Source organism: Colobus angolensis, unplaced genomic scaffold (assembly GCF_000951035.1).
Source record: "Colobus angolensis palliatus isolate OR3802 unplaced genomic scaffold, Cang.pa_1.0 Scaffold122, whole genome shotgun sequence".
Taxonomy (NCBI): Eukaryota; Metazoa; Chordata; class Mammalia; order Primates; family Cercopithecidae; genus Colobus; species Colobus angolensis.
In genome coordinates this window covers 59,984-72,030 of record NW_012113364.1, presented here as the reverse complement: position 1 = coordinate 72,030, position 12,047 = coordinate 59,984, and the positions used below count along the sequence as shown (strand labels likewise).

The following is a 12,047-nucleotide window of genomic DNA, read 5'->3' as shown; positions in this document are numbered from 1 at the left end:
AGGAAGGGAGGGAGGAAGGAAGGAAGGAAGGAAGGAAGGAAGGAAGGAAGGAAGGAAGGAAGGAAGGAAGGAAGGAAGGAAGGAAGGAAATCCTAATCTGCTTATTTGCATGCTCATACAACTTATTATTTTTGAGACGGGGTCTCACTCTGTTACCCTGGCTGCAGTGCAGTGGCGTGATCTCAGCTCACTGCAATCTCCACCTCCTGGGTTCAAGCAATTTCTTAATTCTTGTGCCTTAGCTGCCTCCCAAGAAGCTGAGATCACAGGCATGCACCACCACACCCAGCTAATTTTTGTATTTTTCGTAGAGATGGGGTTTTGTCATATTGGCGAGGCTAGTCTCAAACTCCTGACCTCAGGTGATCCGCCCATCTCAGCTTCCCAAAATGCTGGGATTATAGGCGTGAGCCACACAGCCTGGTCTAAAATTTTTTTTTTAATTGAAATAGAGACAGCATCTCACTATGTTGCCCAGGTTGGTATCAAACTCCTAGGCTCAAGCAATCCTCCTGCCTCAGCCTCCCAAAGTGCTTAGATTACAGGTGTGCGCCACCTGCCCGATCACAACAAGCAATTTCTAATGCACTGGTGGTCTTGCTAGAAATAAAGAAAATCTCTAAGAGCCCATGCCATCCCCAACACCACTCCCAAAAAACAGGGAACTTAAAATGGCATGGTTAACAGTCAGCAGAGAGGCTGGGCGCGGTGGCTCACACCTGTAATCCCAGCACTTTGGGAGGCCGAGGTGGGTGGATCATGAGGTCAGGAGTTCAAGACCAGCCTGACCAAGATGGTGAAACTCCGTCTCTACAAAAATTAGCCGGGTGCGGTGGCAAGCACCTATAATCCCACCTACTCGGGAGGCTGAGGCTGGAGAATCACTCAAACCCGGGTGGCAATGGTTGAAGTGAGCCAAGATCATGCCACTGCACTCCAGCCTGGGCGACAGAGTGAGACTCCGTCTCAAAAACAAACAAACAAACAAAAACAGCAGAGAAAAGGACAGGCAGGACCTGCCCAAAAGCAAATGTCATTATCGGCACTTGCTATGGGGATAACCCCTGGGCAGCAGCCCAAGGCAGAACATTGAACTGTAGACTCCTGCCTTCAACCAGGGTCCTCAAAGGGGCCTGTTCCTCAGCAGATGAATGGATCAATCATGGTGCATCCAGACAATGTAATGTTTGTTATTTAGCACTAAAAAGCAGTAAGCTGCCAAGCCATGGAAAGGCATGGAGGAAACTTAAATACATGATACGGATTAAAATAAGCCTATCTGGCCAGGCGCGGTGGCTCAAGCCTGTAATCCCAGCACTTTGGGAGGCTGAGACAGACGGATCACGTGGTCAGGAGATCGAGACCATCCTGGCTAACACGGTGAAACCCCGTCTCTACTAAAAATACAAAAACCTAGCCGGGCGGGGTGGCTCAAGCCTGTAATCCCAGCACTTTGGGAGGCCGAGACGGGCGGATCACGTGGTCAGGAGATCGAGACCATCCTGGCTAACACGGTGAAACCCCGTCTCTACTAAAAATACAAAAACTAGCCGGGCGTGGTGGTGGGCGCCTGTAGTCCCAGCTACTCGGGAGGCTGAGGCAGGAGAATGGCGTAAACCCAGGAGGCGGAGCTTGCAGTGAGCTGAGATCTGGCCACTGCACTCCAGTCCGGGCGACAGAGCGAGACTCCGCCTCAAAAAAAATAAATAAATAAAATAAAATAAAATAAGCCTGTCTGAAAAGGTTACATACTATAGGATTCTAGCTATACGGCATTCTGAAAAAGACAAATTATGCAGATAGTAAAAAGACTGGGGCTGGGCACGGTGGCTCAGGCCTGTAATCCCAGTGCTTTGAGAGGCCTAGGCGGGCAGATCACGAGGTAAGATGGAGACCATCCTGGCTGACACAATGAAACTCCGTCTCTACTAAAAAATACGAAAAATTAGCCGGGCGTGGTGGCGGGTGCCTGTAGTCCGGGCTACTCGGGAGGCTGAGGCAGGAGAATGGCGTGAACCCGGGAGGCGGAGCTTGCAGAGAGCCGAGATCGCGCCGCTGCACTCCAGCCTGGGTGACAGAGTGAGACACTGTCTCGAAAAATAATAATAATAATAATAAATAAAATTTTAAAAACTTTTTAAAAGCCTCAAACAGCTTGTTCTTGTTGCTAAAAGACTCAGAACTCCTCTGTTGAGTGGCCAAAGATACCCCAATGCTCTCTCAGTTCATTTTTTTTTGAGATGGAGTCTCGCTCTGTTGCCCAGGTTGGAGTGCAGTGGTGAGATCTTGGCTCACTGCAACCTCTGCCTCCCAGGTTCAAGCAATTCTCCTGCCTCAGCCTCCCTAGTAGCTGGTATTACAGCCATGTGCCACCACACCCGGCTAATTTTTATATTTTTAGTAGAGACGGGGTTTCACCATGGTGGCCAGGCTGGTCTCAAACTCCTGACCTCAAGTGATCCACCCACCTTGGCCTCCCAAAGTGCTGGGATTACAGGTGTGAGCCACCACACCCAGCCTTCTCTCAGTTTATATCTGTGGGAGCCAGTGCTGAGGGGAATGGAAGAGATGCAAAAAAAATAGTATTACAGGAGGGCACAGTGGTTCCCACCTGGAATCCCAGCACACCAAGAGGCCACAGCAGGCAGACTGCTTAAAGTCAGGAGTTCAAGACCAGCCTGGGCAACATGGCGAAACCCTGTTGCTACAAAAAATAAGCTGGGCTTGTTGGCTTATGCCTGCTGTCCCAGCTATTCTGGAGGCTGTGTTGGGAGGATCACCTGAGCCTGGGAGTTTGAGACTACAGTGAGATGTGATCGCGTCACTGCACTCCAGCTTGGGCGATGGAGCCAAGAACAGTGTTCCTCAGAAAGTGATAAGAGGTAAGAGCTGAATTAAGGAAGAAGGGTTCTAGCCCATAAATGCCCTACAGCTACACAGCTCCACATGACACGGACCGAGAACTTTCACGACCCCAGTGCATGAAAAGAACTCTACCTGTTTGCCCATCAGCGCCCCATCCGCAAGAATAGACTTCTCCTTTATCCGTCAGGAACAGACTATGATCCTGACCACAGGCGACCTAGCAGACAGAGGTAAGGGGGATGAGAAGAAATGCTTAGAACCCTGGTGTCCTCATCCAAAGAAGGACCAGCACCATCGCCTGCCACTCCTGGGCACCTGGAGCATGGGCCAGGCAGGCTGCTCCATGCTCATCTTACTCCTTGTCAATCCACCGGTCTCCCACTGCATTGAAACTGCTCTTGTTAAAGTAAAATGCAGATCTCCAAAGGGGCAAATCCAAGAGCTCTGCCGTCCAACCCACACCATCTCCAAAGAACCACCCCTCCTCCATAACCCTTCTCCTCCCAGCCCTCTCTTCTACTCTCTCACAGCTTCCAGCCTTGCTCGTGCACTCAGCCTCTACTTCAGACCCTTTGCTGTTGGGATCTCTCTCCAGGGTCTGTCTCCTGCCCTCCCCTCTCCTCACTCCTCATGCTACCCTGGGAGACGGCAGCCACTCCCAATGCTTAACTGTGGCCTCTGCACTGTGATCTCTGGTCTCAACCACTCTCCCCAGTTCCAGACTCATTTTTCTAACTGCCTAATGAAAAGCGCCATCTATTGAACGATTTTTATACCAGGCACTGTGCTAAGTCAATATCCAAAACCACCAAGTAAGAAACTGAATCTCAGCTGGGCACAGCAACTCACTCCTGTAATCCCAGCACTTTGGGAGGCTGAGGCATGTGGATCACCTGAGGCCAGGAATTCAAGACCAGTCTGACCAACATGGTAAAACCCATCTCTACTAAAAATATAAAAATTAGCCAGGTGTGGTGGCGCATGCCTGTAATCCCAACTACTCGGGAGTCTGAGGCACAAGAATCACTTGAATCCAGGAAGTGGAGGTTGCTGTGGGCTGAGATCGCGCCACTGCACTAAAAAAAAGAAAAAAAAAGAAAGAAAAAGAAACAGTCTTAGAGATGTCTGGTAACTTGCACAAAGTCACTCAGTCTAATAGGTGAAGGATACCTGGTATGGTGGCTTACACCCATAATCCCAACATTTTGGACGGCCAAGGCAGAAGGATGGTTTGAGGCCAAGGGTTTGAGACCAGTTTGAGACCTGGCCAACAGAGTGAGAATCTCTCTCTTTAAAATAAAATAATTAGCCGAGGATGATGCACGCCTGTAGACCCAGTTACTCGGGGGCTGAGGCAAGAAGATCACTTGGGCCCAAGAGTTCAAGGCTGCAGTGACCTATGATCGCACCACTGCATTCCAGCCTAGGCAACAGAGTGAGACCCTGCCTCTAAAAAATTTTCAAATATGGCCAGGCGCAGTGGCTCATGCCTGTAATCCCAGCACTTTGGGAGGCCAAGACGGGCAGATCATGAGGTCAGGAGATCGAGACCACCCTGGCTAACACGGTGAAACCCTGTCTCTACTAAAAATACAAAAATTAGCCAGGCGTGGTGGTGGGCGCCTATAGTCCCAGCTACTCAGGAGGCTGAGGCAGGAGAATGGTATGAACCCGGAAGGCAGAGCTTGCAGTGAGCCAAGATGGTGCCATTGCACTCCAGCCTGGGCAACAGAGCAAGACTCCGTCTCAAAAAAAAAAAAAAATTTTTTTCAAATAAAACCAAAAAGCCATATCACAGTATAATTAGTGCTGTGGTGTTCTAGGCCAGCTGTATTTTGCTCTCCATTTTATTCTCATCCCCAGAATAGTTCCTGGCTCATGGTAGGTACCTATAATAAATATTTAAATGCATATATGCATGAATACAGCAAGTGCTGTGATATTTTTGCTTCAGCCTCCCCAGATGCTGAGGTTACAAGCGTGAGCCAGCACATCTGGCCTCAGTGAGCTTTTTAACTTGTTCACCCACTAGAGTGTCATCCCCAAAAATCTTTTTTTTGAGACAGAGTCTTGCTCTGTTGTCCAGGCTGGAGTGCAGTGGTGCAATCTCTTGGCTCATTGCAGCCTCCACCTCCCAGGTTCAAGCAATTCCTGTGCCTCAGCCTCCTGAGTAGCTGGGATTACAGGCATGCGCCACCACACCCGGCTAATTTTTATATTTTTAGTAGAGATGGGGTTTTGCCATGTTGGCCAGGCTGGTCTGGAACTCCTGACTTCAGGTGATCCACCTGCCTCGGCCTCCCAAAGTGCTGGGATTACAGGTATGAGCCACCATGTCTGGTCCCAAAATCTTATTAAACTTGGTATCCCTAGAATCTAGTATAAATCCTGGCCTATAGTAGGTAGGCTATAATTTTTGCTAAAATAATTTAATTCAGAAAATTCCCCTAACAAATTTGCCATCACCCGACCCAAATCTCAACTTTTCAAAAGCACCCCGGGAACAGAATAAGCCGCTCTCAGCCCATCTCTCTTACCTGGACCACCTGGCCATCGAAGTCCTGCATTCTGTGGACTCTGTGACTTTCACTACAGCCAGGAACAAATTGGGAAGAAGCAAGGGATGTGGTCACGACAAGCACTGTGCAGTCTTTTCTCTGTCACCCCAACTGATGGTCTGTCCCCTCCGCACACACAGTAACTGTTATGGTAACTCTCAAGGTCAAATTTGAGGCCAAGTCAGGCCTGGGGATGAAAGTAAAACAAAACAAAATCCTAGGTGATTTTGACATGCGGCCAAAGTTGAGAGTGGTATTGAGGCCCTCCAACATCATACAAGGAACTAGAGGGAAATGTTTTTAAACACTAAAATGAAAAGAACTGACTGGGCACGATGGCTCACGCCTGTAATTCCAGCACTTTTGGAGGCCGAGGCAGGCGGATTACTTGAGGTCTGGAGTTTGAAACCAGCCTGGCCAACATGACGAAAACCCATCTCTACTAAAAATACAAAAAATTAGCCAGGAGTGGTGGCAGGCGCCTGTAATACCAGCTACTTCGGAGGCTGAGACATGAGAATCGCTTGAACCTGGGAGGTGGAAATTGCAGCGAGCCGAGATCTCACCTACACTCCAGTCTGCATGACACAGTGAGACTCTGTCTCAAACAAACAAAAAATAAATAAAATGAAAAAACCGGAAATAAAGGGGAATGTTTAAAAATCAATTTGATAAAATAAAAACTCAATTTGTAAAAATTCATCCTAAGAGGGCCAGGAGCAGTGGCTCATGCCTATAATCCCAGCACTTTGGGAGGCCAAGGCGGGGAGATCGTGAGGTTAAGAGATGGAGAACATCCTGGCCAATATGGTGAAACCCCGTTTCTACTAAAACTACAAAAATTATCTGGGTGTGCTGGTGTGTGTCTGTAGTCCCAACTACTTGGGAGGCTGAGGCAGGAAAATCGCTTGAACCTGGGAGACGGAGGTTGCAGTGAGCCGAGATCACGCCATTGAACTCTGGCCTGGTGAGAGAGTAAGACTCCATTCCAAAAAAAAAAAAAAAAGATTTATCCAAAGAAGTTTTACACATCAAAACCAACGCTCACGCCCCTTCTTCTCCCACCAAGCTAATGCATGGCACTCAACCTGAAACAGACAGGACTCCCCCAGCTTTCTGCTGAGTTCTCACGGCCCCCCTCTCAGGCATGCCTCTGACCGCCCCATGGGTTTACCACAGTCATCTCCCTAGAAATGTTTGACATTTAACCCAACATGGGGAAGGCGGTAGGCCTTCTGGGAACTCACCTGTAAATTTCATTTTCGATCACCTTTCTTCCACATTGTCCATAAGAATTGTTTCCCATGCTGAAGACTAAAAATAACACCACCGATTAAATCAGTTCTGCAGGTTTGTGGGATCCTAGAATATGAGGACTGGAAGGGGTCTCACTGGTGGTCCCGTCCTGGTTAGCTCACCCCCCACCTCCAACAGCCCCTGGGTTTCCTTCTCCAACTTTCTCAGGCTCTGCAGAAACTCCCAAGAGGCGTGTGGGGGTCTAGATCCACCTTCCCCTCCTGGTCCTAGATCCACCTCTTGGGAATTCCACCTTCTGAGGCTAGAATTGCACTCCCCTTACCAGTCACCAGGCTGCCTTTAACACCAATCCTCTCTAGAAAGAGTTCCTAAATGCCACCTCCGCCTTCTCCTACAGAGCACACTCAGCCAGAAAATGAAATTTGAAGCTAGGCACAGTGGCTCATGACTAATCCCAGCGCTTTGGGAGGCCAAGGCAGGTGGATCACTTGAGGTTAGGAGTTCAAGGCCAGACTGGCCAATATGGTGAAATCTCGTCTCTACTAAAAATACAAAAATTAGCTGAGCGCAGTGGTGGGTGCCTGTAATCCCAGCTACTCAGGAGACTGAGGCAGGAGAATCACTTGAACCCAAGAGGCAGAAGCGGCAGTGAGCCGAGATTCTGCCACTGCAGTCCAGCCTGGGTGACAGAGCAAGACTTTGTCACAGATTAAAAAAAAAAAAAAGAAAAAAAGAAAATGAAATGTGAAAAATGTAATTCACACTGACCTTTCCCTGGAAAGAACCCCTTTTCTAAAAAGGGGCCATGTTACCCAGGGGCCCAGACTCTGAAAGCCCCCAACCACTTAGAAGATGTGTTAGCAAACAGGCTTCTTTCAATACCAACAGAAAAAGCCACCTTTGGTTGGGCGCGGTGGCTCACACCTGTAATCTCAGCACTTTGGGAAGCCAAGGCAGGCGGATCACCTGAGGTCAGGTGTTCAAGACCAGCATGGCCAACGTGGTGAAATCCCATCTCTACAAAAAATACAAAAATTAGTCGGGCGTGGTGGCGGCCACCTGTAATCCCAGCTACTTGGGAGGCTGAGGCCAGAGAATCACTTGAACCCGGGAGGCAGAGGTTGCAGTGAGCCAAGATCATGCCACTGCACTCCAGCCTGGGTAGCAGAGCGAGACTGTCTCAAAAAAAGAAAAAATAGAAAAAGCCACCTCTACACACCACCCAGTTCAGTGACTTCACAGCAAATGGATCAGGCTGCCTTGTGTGCAGTTATATTTATGAATACATATGATTTTCCAAGAACCAGAGAGTGGACCATATAAGAATCAACAAGCTGTGCCCAGCTGTCTTGAGCAATCCCACCGATCTGCTCAGGAAATGCCACGGTTCACTCATTAGATGTGGTTCAATCGAACAAGCCACTCAGGCCTGATCTGAGGCTCCAGTTCATAGTGAAATGGTCCCCACACTCCTCCACCACCCTTCAGTAGGTCAACTTACCTCCTTCCCTGTCAGTCAACACAAGAGAGTGAGCTCGGCCGCAGGAGACCTGCAGCACCCGTGTCTCCTGAGGTCTGTCCAGAGGCAGGGAGACAGGTGAGGGCTCCAACACATACTCATAGCCCCTCGCTGGAAAAGACACAGGACACTGATTGAGAGGCATGCATTTCTAACACTGGGAATCATACTGTCCAACTCCACACTACCACACTGGAAAAAAGAGAGTCGGAGGTAGGAAAGACTCATCAAGGCAGGTAAGTTACGGGCAGAGCGAGGACCAGAAGCCCAACTCCCAGCTCAAGCCATGGGAGTTACACAAGCAGGTTCCAGAAAAGCATACTTGGTCTTCTGGCCATGCGCAGTGGCTCATGCCTGTAATCCCAGCTCTTTGGGAGGCCGAGGGAGGCGGATCACCTGAGGTCAGGAGCTCAAGACCAGCCTGGCCAAAATGGTGAAACCCTGTCTCTACTTAAAATACAAAAATTAGCCAGGCGTGGTGGCAGGCGCCTGTAATCCCAGCTACTTGGGAGGCTGAGGCAGGAGAATTGCTTGAACCCGGCAGGTGGAGCTTGCAGTGAGCCAAGATCGCGCCATTGCACTCCAGTCTGGGGTAAAAGAGCTGAGACTTCAGGGGGGTGGGGGGAAAGTGGGTGGGGAAGCATACTTGGTCTTCTTATTGAAGAAATCTTGGCTGGATACAGTGGCTCATGCCTGTAATTCCAGCACGGGAGGGATGCCAAGGCGGGAGGATCACCTGAGGTCAGGAGTTCGAGACCAACCTGGCCAACATGGTGAAACCCCCGTCTCTACTAAAAATACAAAATTAGCCAGACATTATGGTGGGCACCTGTAGTCCCAGCTACTCAGGAGGCTCAGGCAGGAGAATTGCTCGAACCCAGGAGGCGGAGGTTGTCAGTGAGCCAAGATTGCACCACTGCACTCCAGCCTGGGAGACAGAGCAAGACACGGTTTAAAACTATATATACATACAAAAATACAGAAATCAGCCGAGCATTATGGTGCATGCCTGTGGTCTCAGCTACTTGGGAGGCTGAGTTGGGAGGATCACTTCCAGCTACTTGGGAGGCTGAGGTGGGAGGATCACTTGGGCCAGGGAGGTTAAGGCTACAGTGAGCTGTGATCATGACACCGCACTCTAGCATGGGTGACAGGGCAAAACCCTGGCCCCCACCCCCTCAAAAAATTAAACTATTGGAATTTGCTTCAAATTTATTGAGGGGGAAGGTGGGAAAAATGAAGAAAACAAGACTGGCATGAGTTGATGACGCCTGAAGCTGGTGATGCTACATCATACTACTCTGTACACTTTTTTTTTTTTTTTTTTGAGACAGAGTCTTGCTCTGTCGCCCAGGCTGGAGTGCAGTGGCGCGATCTTGGCTCACTGCAACCTCCGCCTCTCCAGGTTTAAGCAATTCTCTGCCTCAGCCTCCAGAGTAGCTGGGATTACAGGCGCCTGCCACAACGCCCGGCTAATTTTTTTGTATTTTTAGTAGAGATGGGGTTTCACCATCTTAGCCAGGCTGGTCTTGACCCCCTGACCTCGTTATCCACCCGTCTCGGCCTCCCAAAGTGCTGGGATTACAGGCGTGAGCCACTGCGCCCGGCCTCTGTACACTTCTGGACATCTAAAATTGCTCTGGATAAAAGGTATAAAAAATGTAATACGGGCCAGGCACAGTGGCTCACGCCTGTAATCCCAGCACTTTGGGAGGCCGAGGTGGGCGGATCACCTGAGGTCGGGACCTTGAGACCAGCCTGACCAACATGGAGAAAGCTCCTCTCTACTAAAAATACAAAATTAGCCGGGCGTGGTAGCACATGCCTGTAATCCCAGCTACTCGGGAAGCTGAGGCAAGAGAATTGCTTAAACACAGGAGGAGGAGGCTGCAGTAAGGAGGAGGCTGCGGTGAGCCGAGATCATGCCACTGGACTCCAGCCTGAGCAACAAGAGTGAAATTCTGACCCAAAAAAAAATGTAATGTAACATCTTACAGCTAATAAAGACTTTAATACTGACTTATAAAAGACATCTGATACATAGATTGGGCATGGTGGCTCACACCTATAATCCCAGCACTTTGGGAGGCCAAGGCAGGTGTATCACTTGAGGTCAGGAGTTCGAGACCAACCTGGCCAACATGGTGAAACCCCGTCTCTACTAAACTCCAAAAATTAGCCAGGTGTGATGGCGGGTGCCTGTAGTACCAGCTACTCAGGAGGCTGAGGCAGGAGAATCACCTGAACCAGGGAGGCAGAGGTTACAGTGAGCCGAGATCATGCCACTGCACTCCAGCCTGAGCGAGAGCAAGACTCCATCTCAAACAAAAAAATAAGACATCTGATATAAAATAAATGAAAAAAGACAGAAAACAAAATATATGCTACGATTAAAATTATGTAAAAATGTATTTGTCTGTGAACAAGCGAATGGAAAAAAAAAATGAGAGGTCTGTCCAGTATGTATTTCTGGGTAATTTCCTACCTATTTTAGGAACTCTTTCTTTTTCCCTTTTTTTTTTTTTGAGACGGAGTCTGGCTCTGTGCCCCAGGCTGGAGTACAGTGGCGCGATCTCGGCTCACTGCAAGCTCCGCCTCCCGGGTTCATGCCATTCTCCTGCCTCAGCCTCCCAAGCAGCTGTGACTACAGGCACCCGCCACCACACCTGACTAATTTTTTTTGTATTTTTTGGTAGAGATGGGGTTTCACTGTGTTAGCCAGGAGGGTCTTGATCTCCTGGCCTCATGATCCGCCCGCCTCGGCCTCCCAAACTGCTGGGATTACAGGCGTGAGCCACCGCACCCGGCCTCTTTTTTCCCTTTTTTTTAAGAGACATGGTCTTGCTCTGTTGCGCAGGCTGGAGTGCAGTGGCGCAGTCACCACTCACTGCAGCCTCAAACTCCTGGGCTCAAGCAATCCTCCTACCTCAGCCTCTGGAGTAACCAGGATTATAGGTGCATGCCACCATGCTCAGCTAATTCTTTTTCATTTTTTTTTTTTTAGAGACAGGGTCTCGCTATGTTACCCAGGGTGGTCTGGAACTCCAGGTCTCAAGCAATCCCTCCCACCTCGGCCTCCCAAAGTGCTGGGATTACAGGCCCCTGTGCCTGGCCTAGGAAATATTTCTTACTGTTCTTATAGTAATTTTTAGTTAATTTCTACTTTTCTGTTTGTCTGTTTGTTTGTTTAAGACAGTCTCACTGTCACCCAGGCTGGAGTATAGTGGCATGATCTCAACTCACTGCAACCTCCACCTCCCAGGTTCAAGAGATTCTCGTGCCTCAGCCTCCAAAGTAACTGGGACTATATAGGCACGTGCCACCATGCCCGGCTAACTTTTTATATTTTTAGTAGAGATGGGGTTTCACCATGTTGGCCAGGCTGGTCTCAAATTCCTGGCCTCAAGTGATCCGCTCTCCTCGGCTTCCCAAAGTGCTGGGATTACAGGCGTGAGCCACCACGCCTAGCCAGGCTAATGTCTACTTTTTAAAATGCTATAATAAGTTATTTCTAACATTTTTACAATCCAAGGTTCAAACATTTGAACTAAAGCCTCCATGTTAACGATTTCACTGCCGTTTCCCCCCAAAAAACATATTCTAGGCACTGCAGAGTACTTCAGGCTGTCTGTCTCCAAGCTAGGAAAAAAAAAGTCATCTTTTAGGGCACAAAAGAACATCTTTACTTATCTGCAAAGGCCAGGTGCTTGCCCTTTGCCTGATGGTTCAACATTGATACCAAAGAGGCTAAAAAATAATCTAGCCCAGATAGTTTCAAACAACATCCCTTTAAGTCTTCGTCTATTTTTTTGCTATGGTTTGGTTTATGAAACCATATTCTTGAACAC

The 12,047-nt window shown here is 48.9% G+C and overlaps 1 protein-coding gene across 1 annotated transcript in view; it reads right to left on the bottom strand.

The window, feature by feature from the left end:
- Positions 1-12,047, bottom strand: part of WBSCR16 (Williams-Beuren syndrome chromosome region 16) — a 38,636-nt gene that overhangs the window by 21,591 nt on the left and 4,998 nt on the right. The window contains exons 3-6 of the mRNA XM_011932059.1: positions 8,182-8,310; positions 6,671-6,737; positions 5,403-5,454; positions 2,998-3,082 (exon numbers count right to left, since the gene is read on the bottom strand). Of these exons, the coding sequence (XP_011787449.1) occupies positions 2,998-3,082; positions 5,403-5,454; positions 6,671-6,737; positions 8,182-8,310 (333 nt within the window). The remainder of the gene's footprint in view (positions 1-2,997; positions 3,083-5,402; positions 5,455-6,670; positions 6,738-8,181; positions 8,311-12,047) is intronic.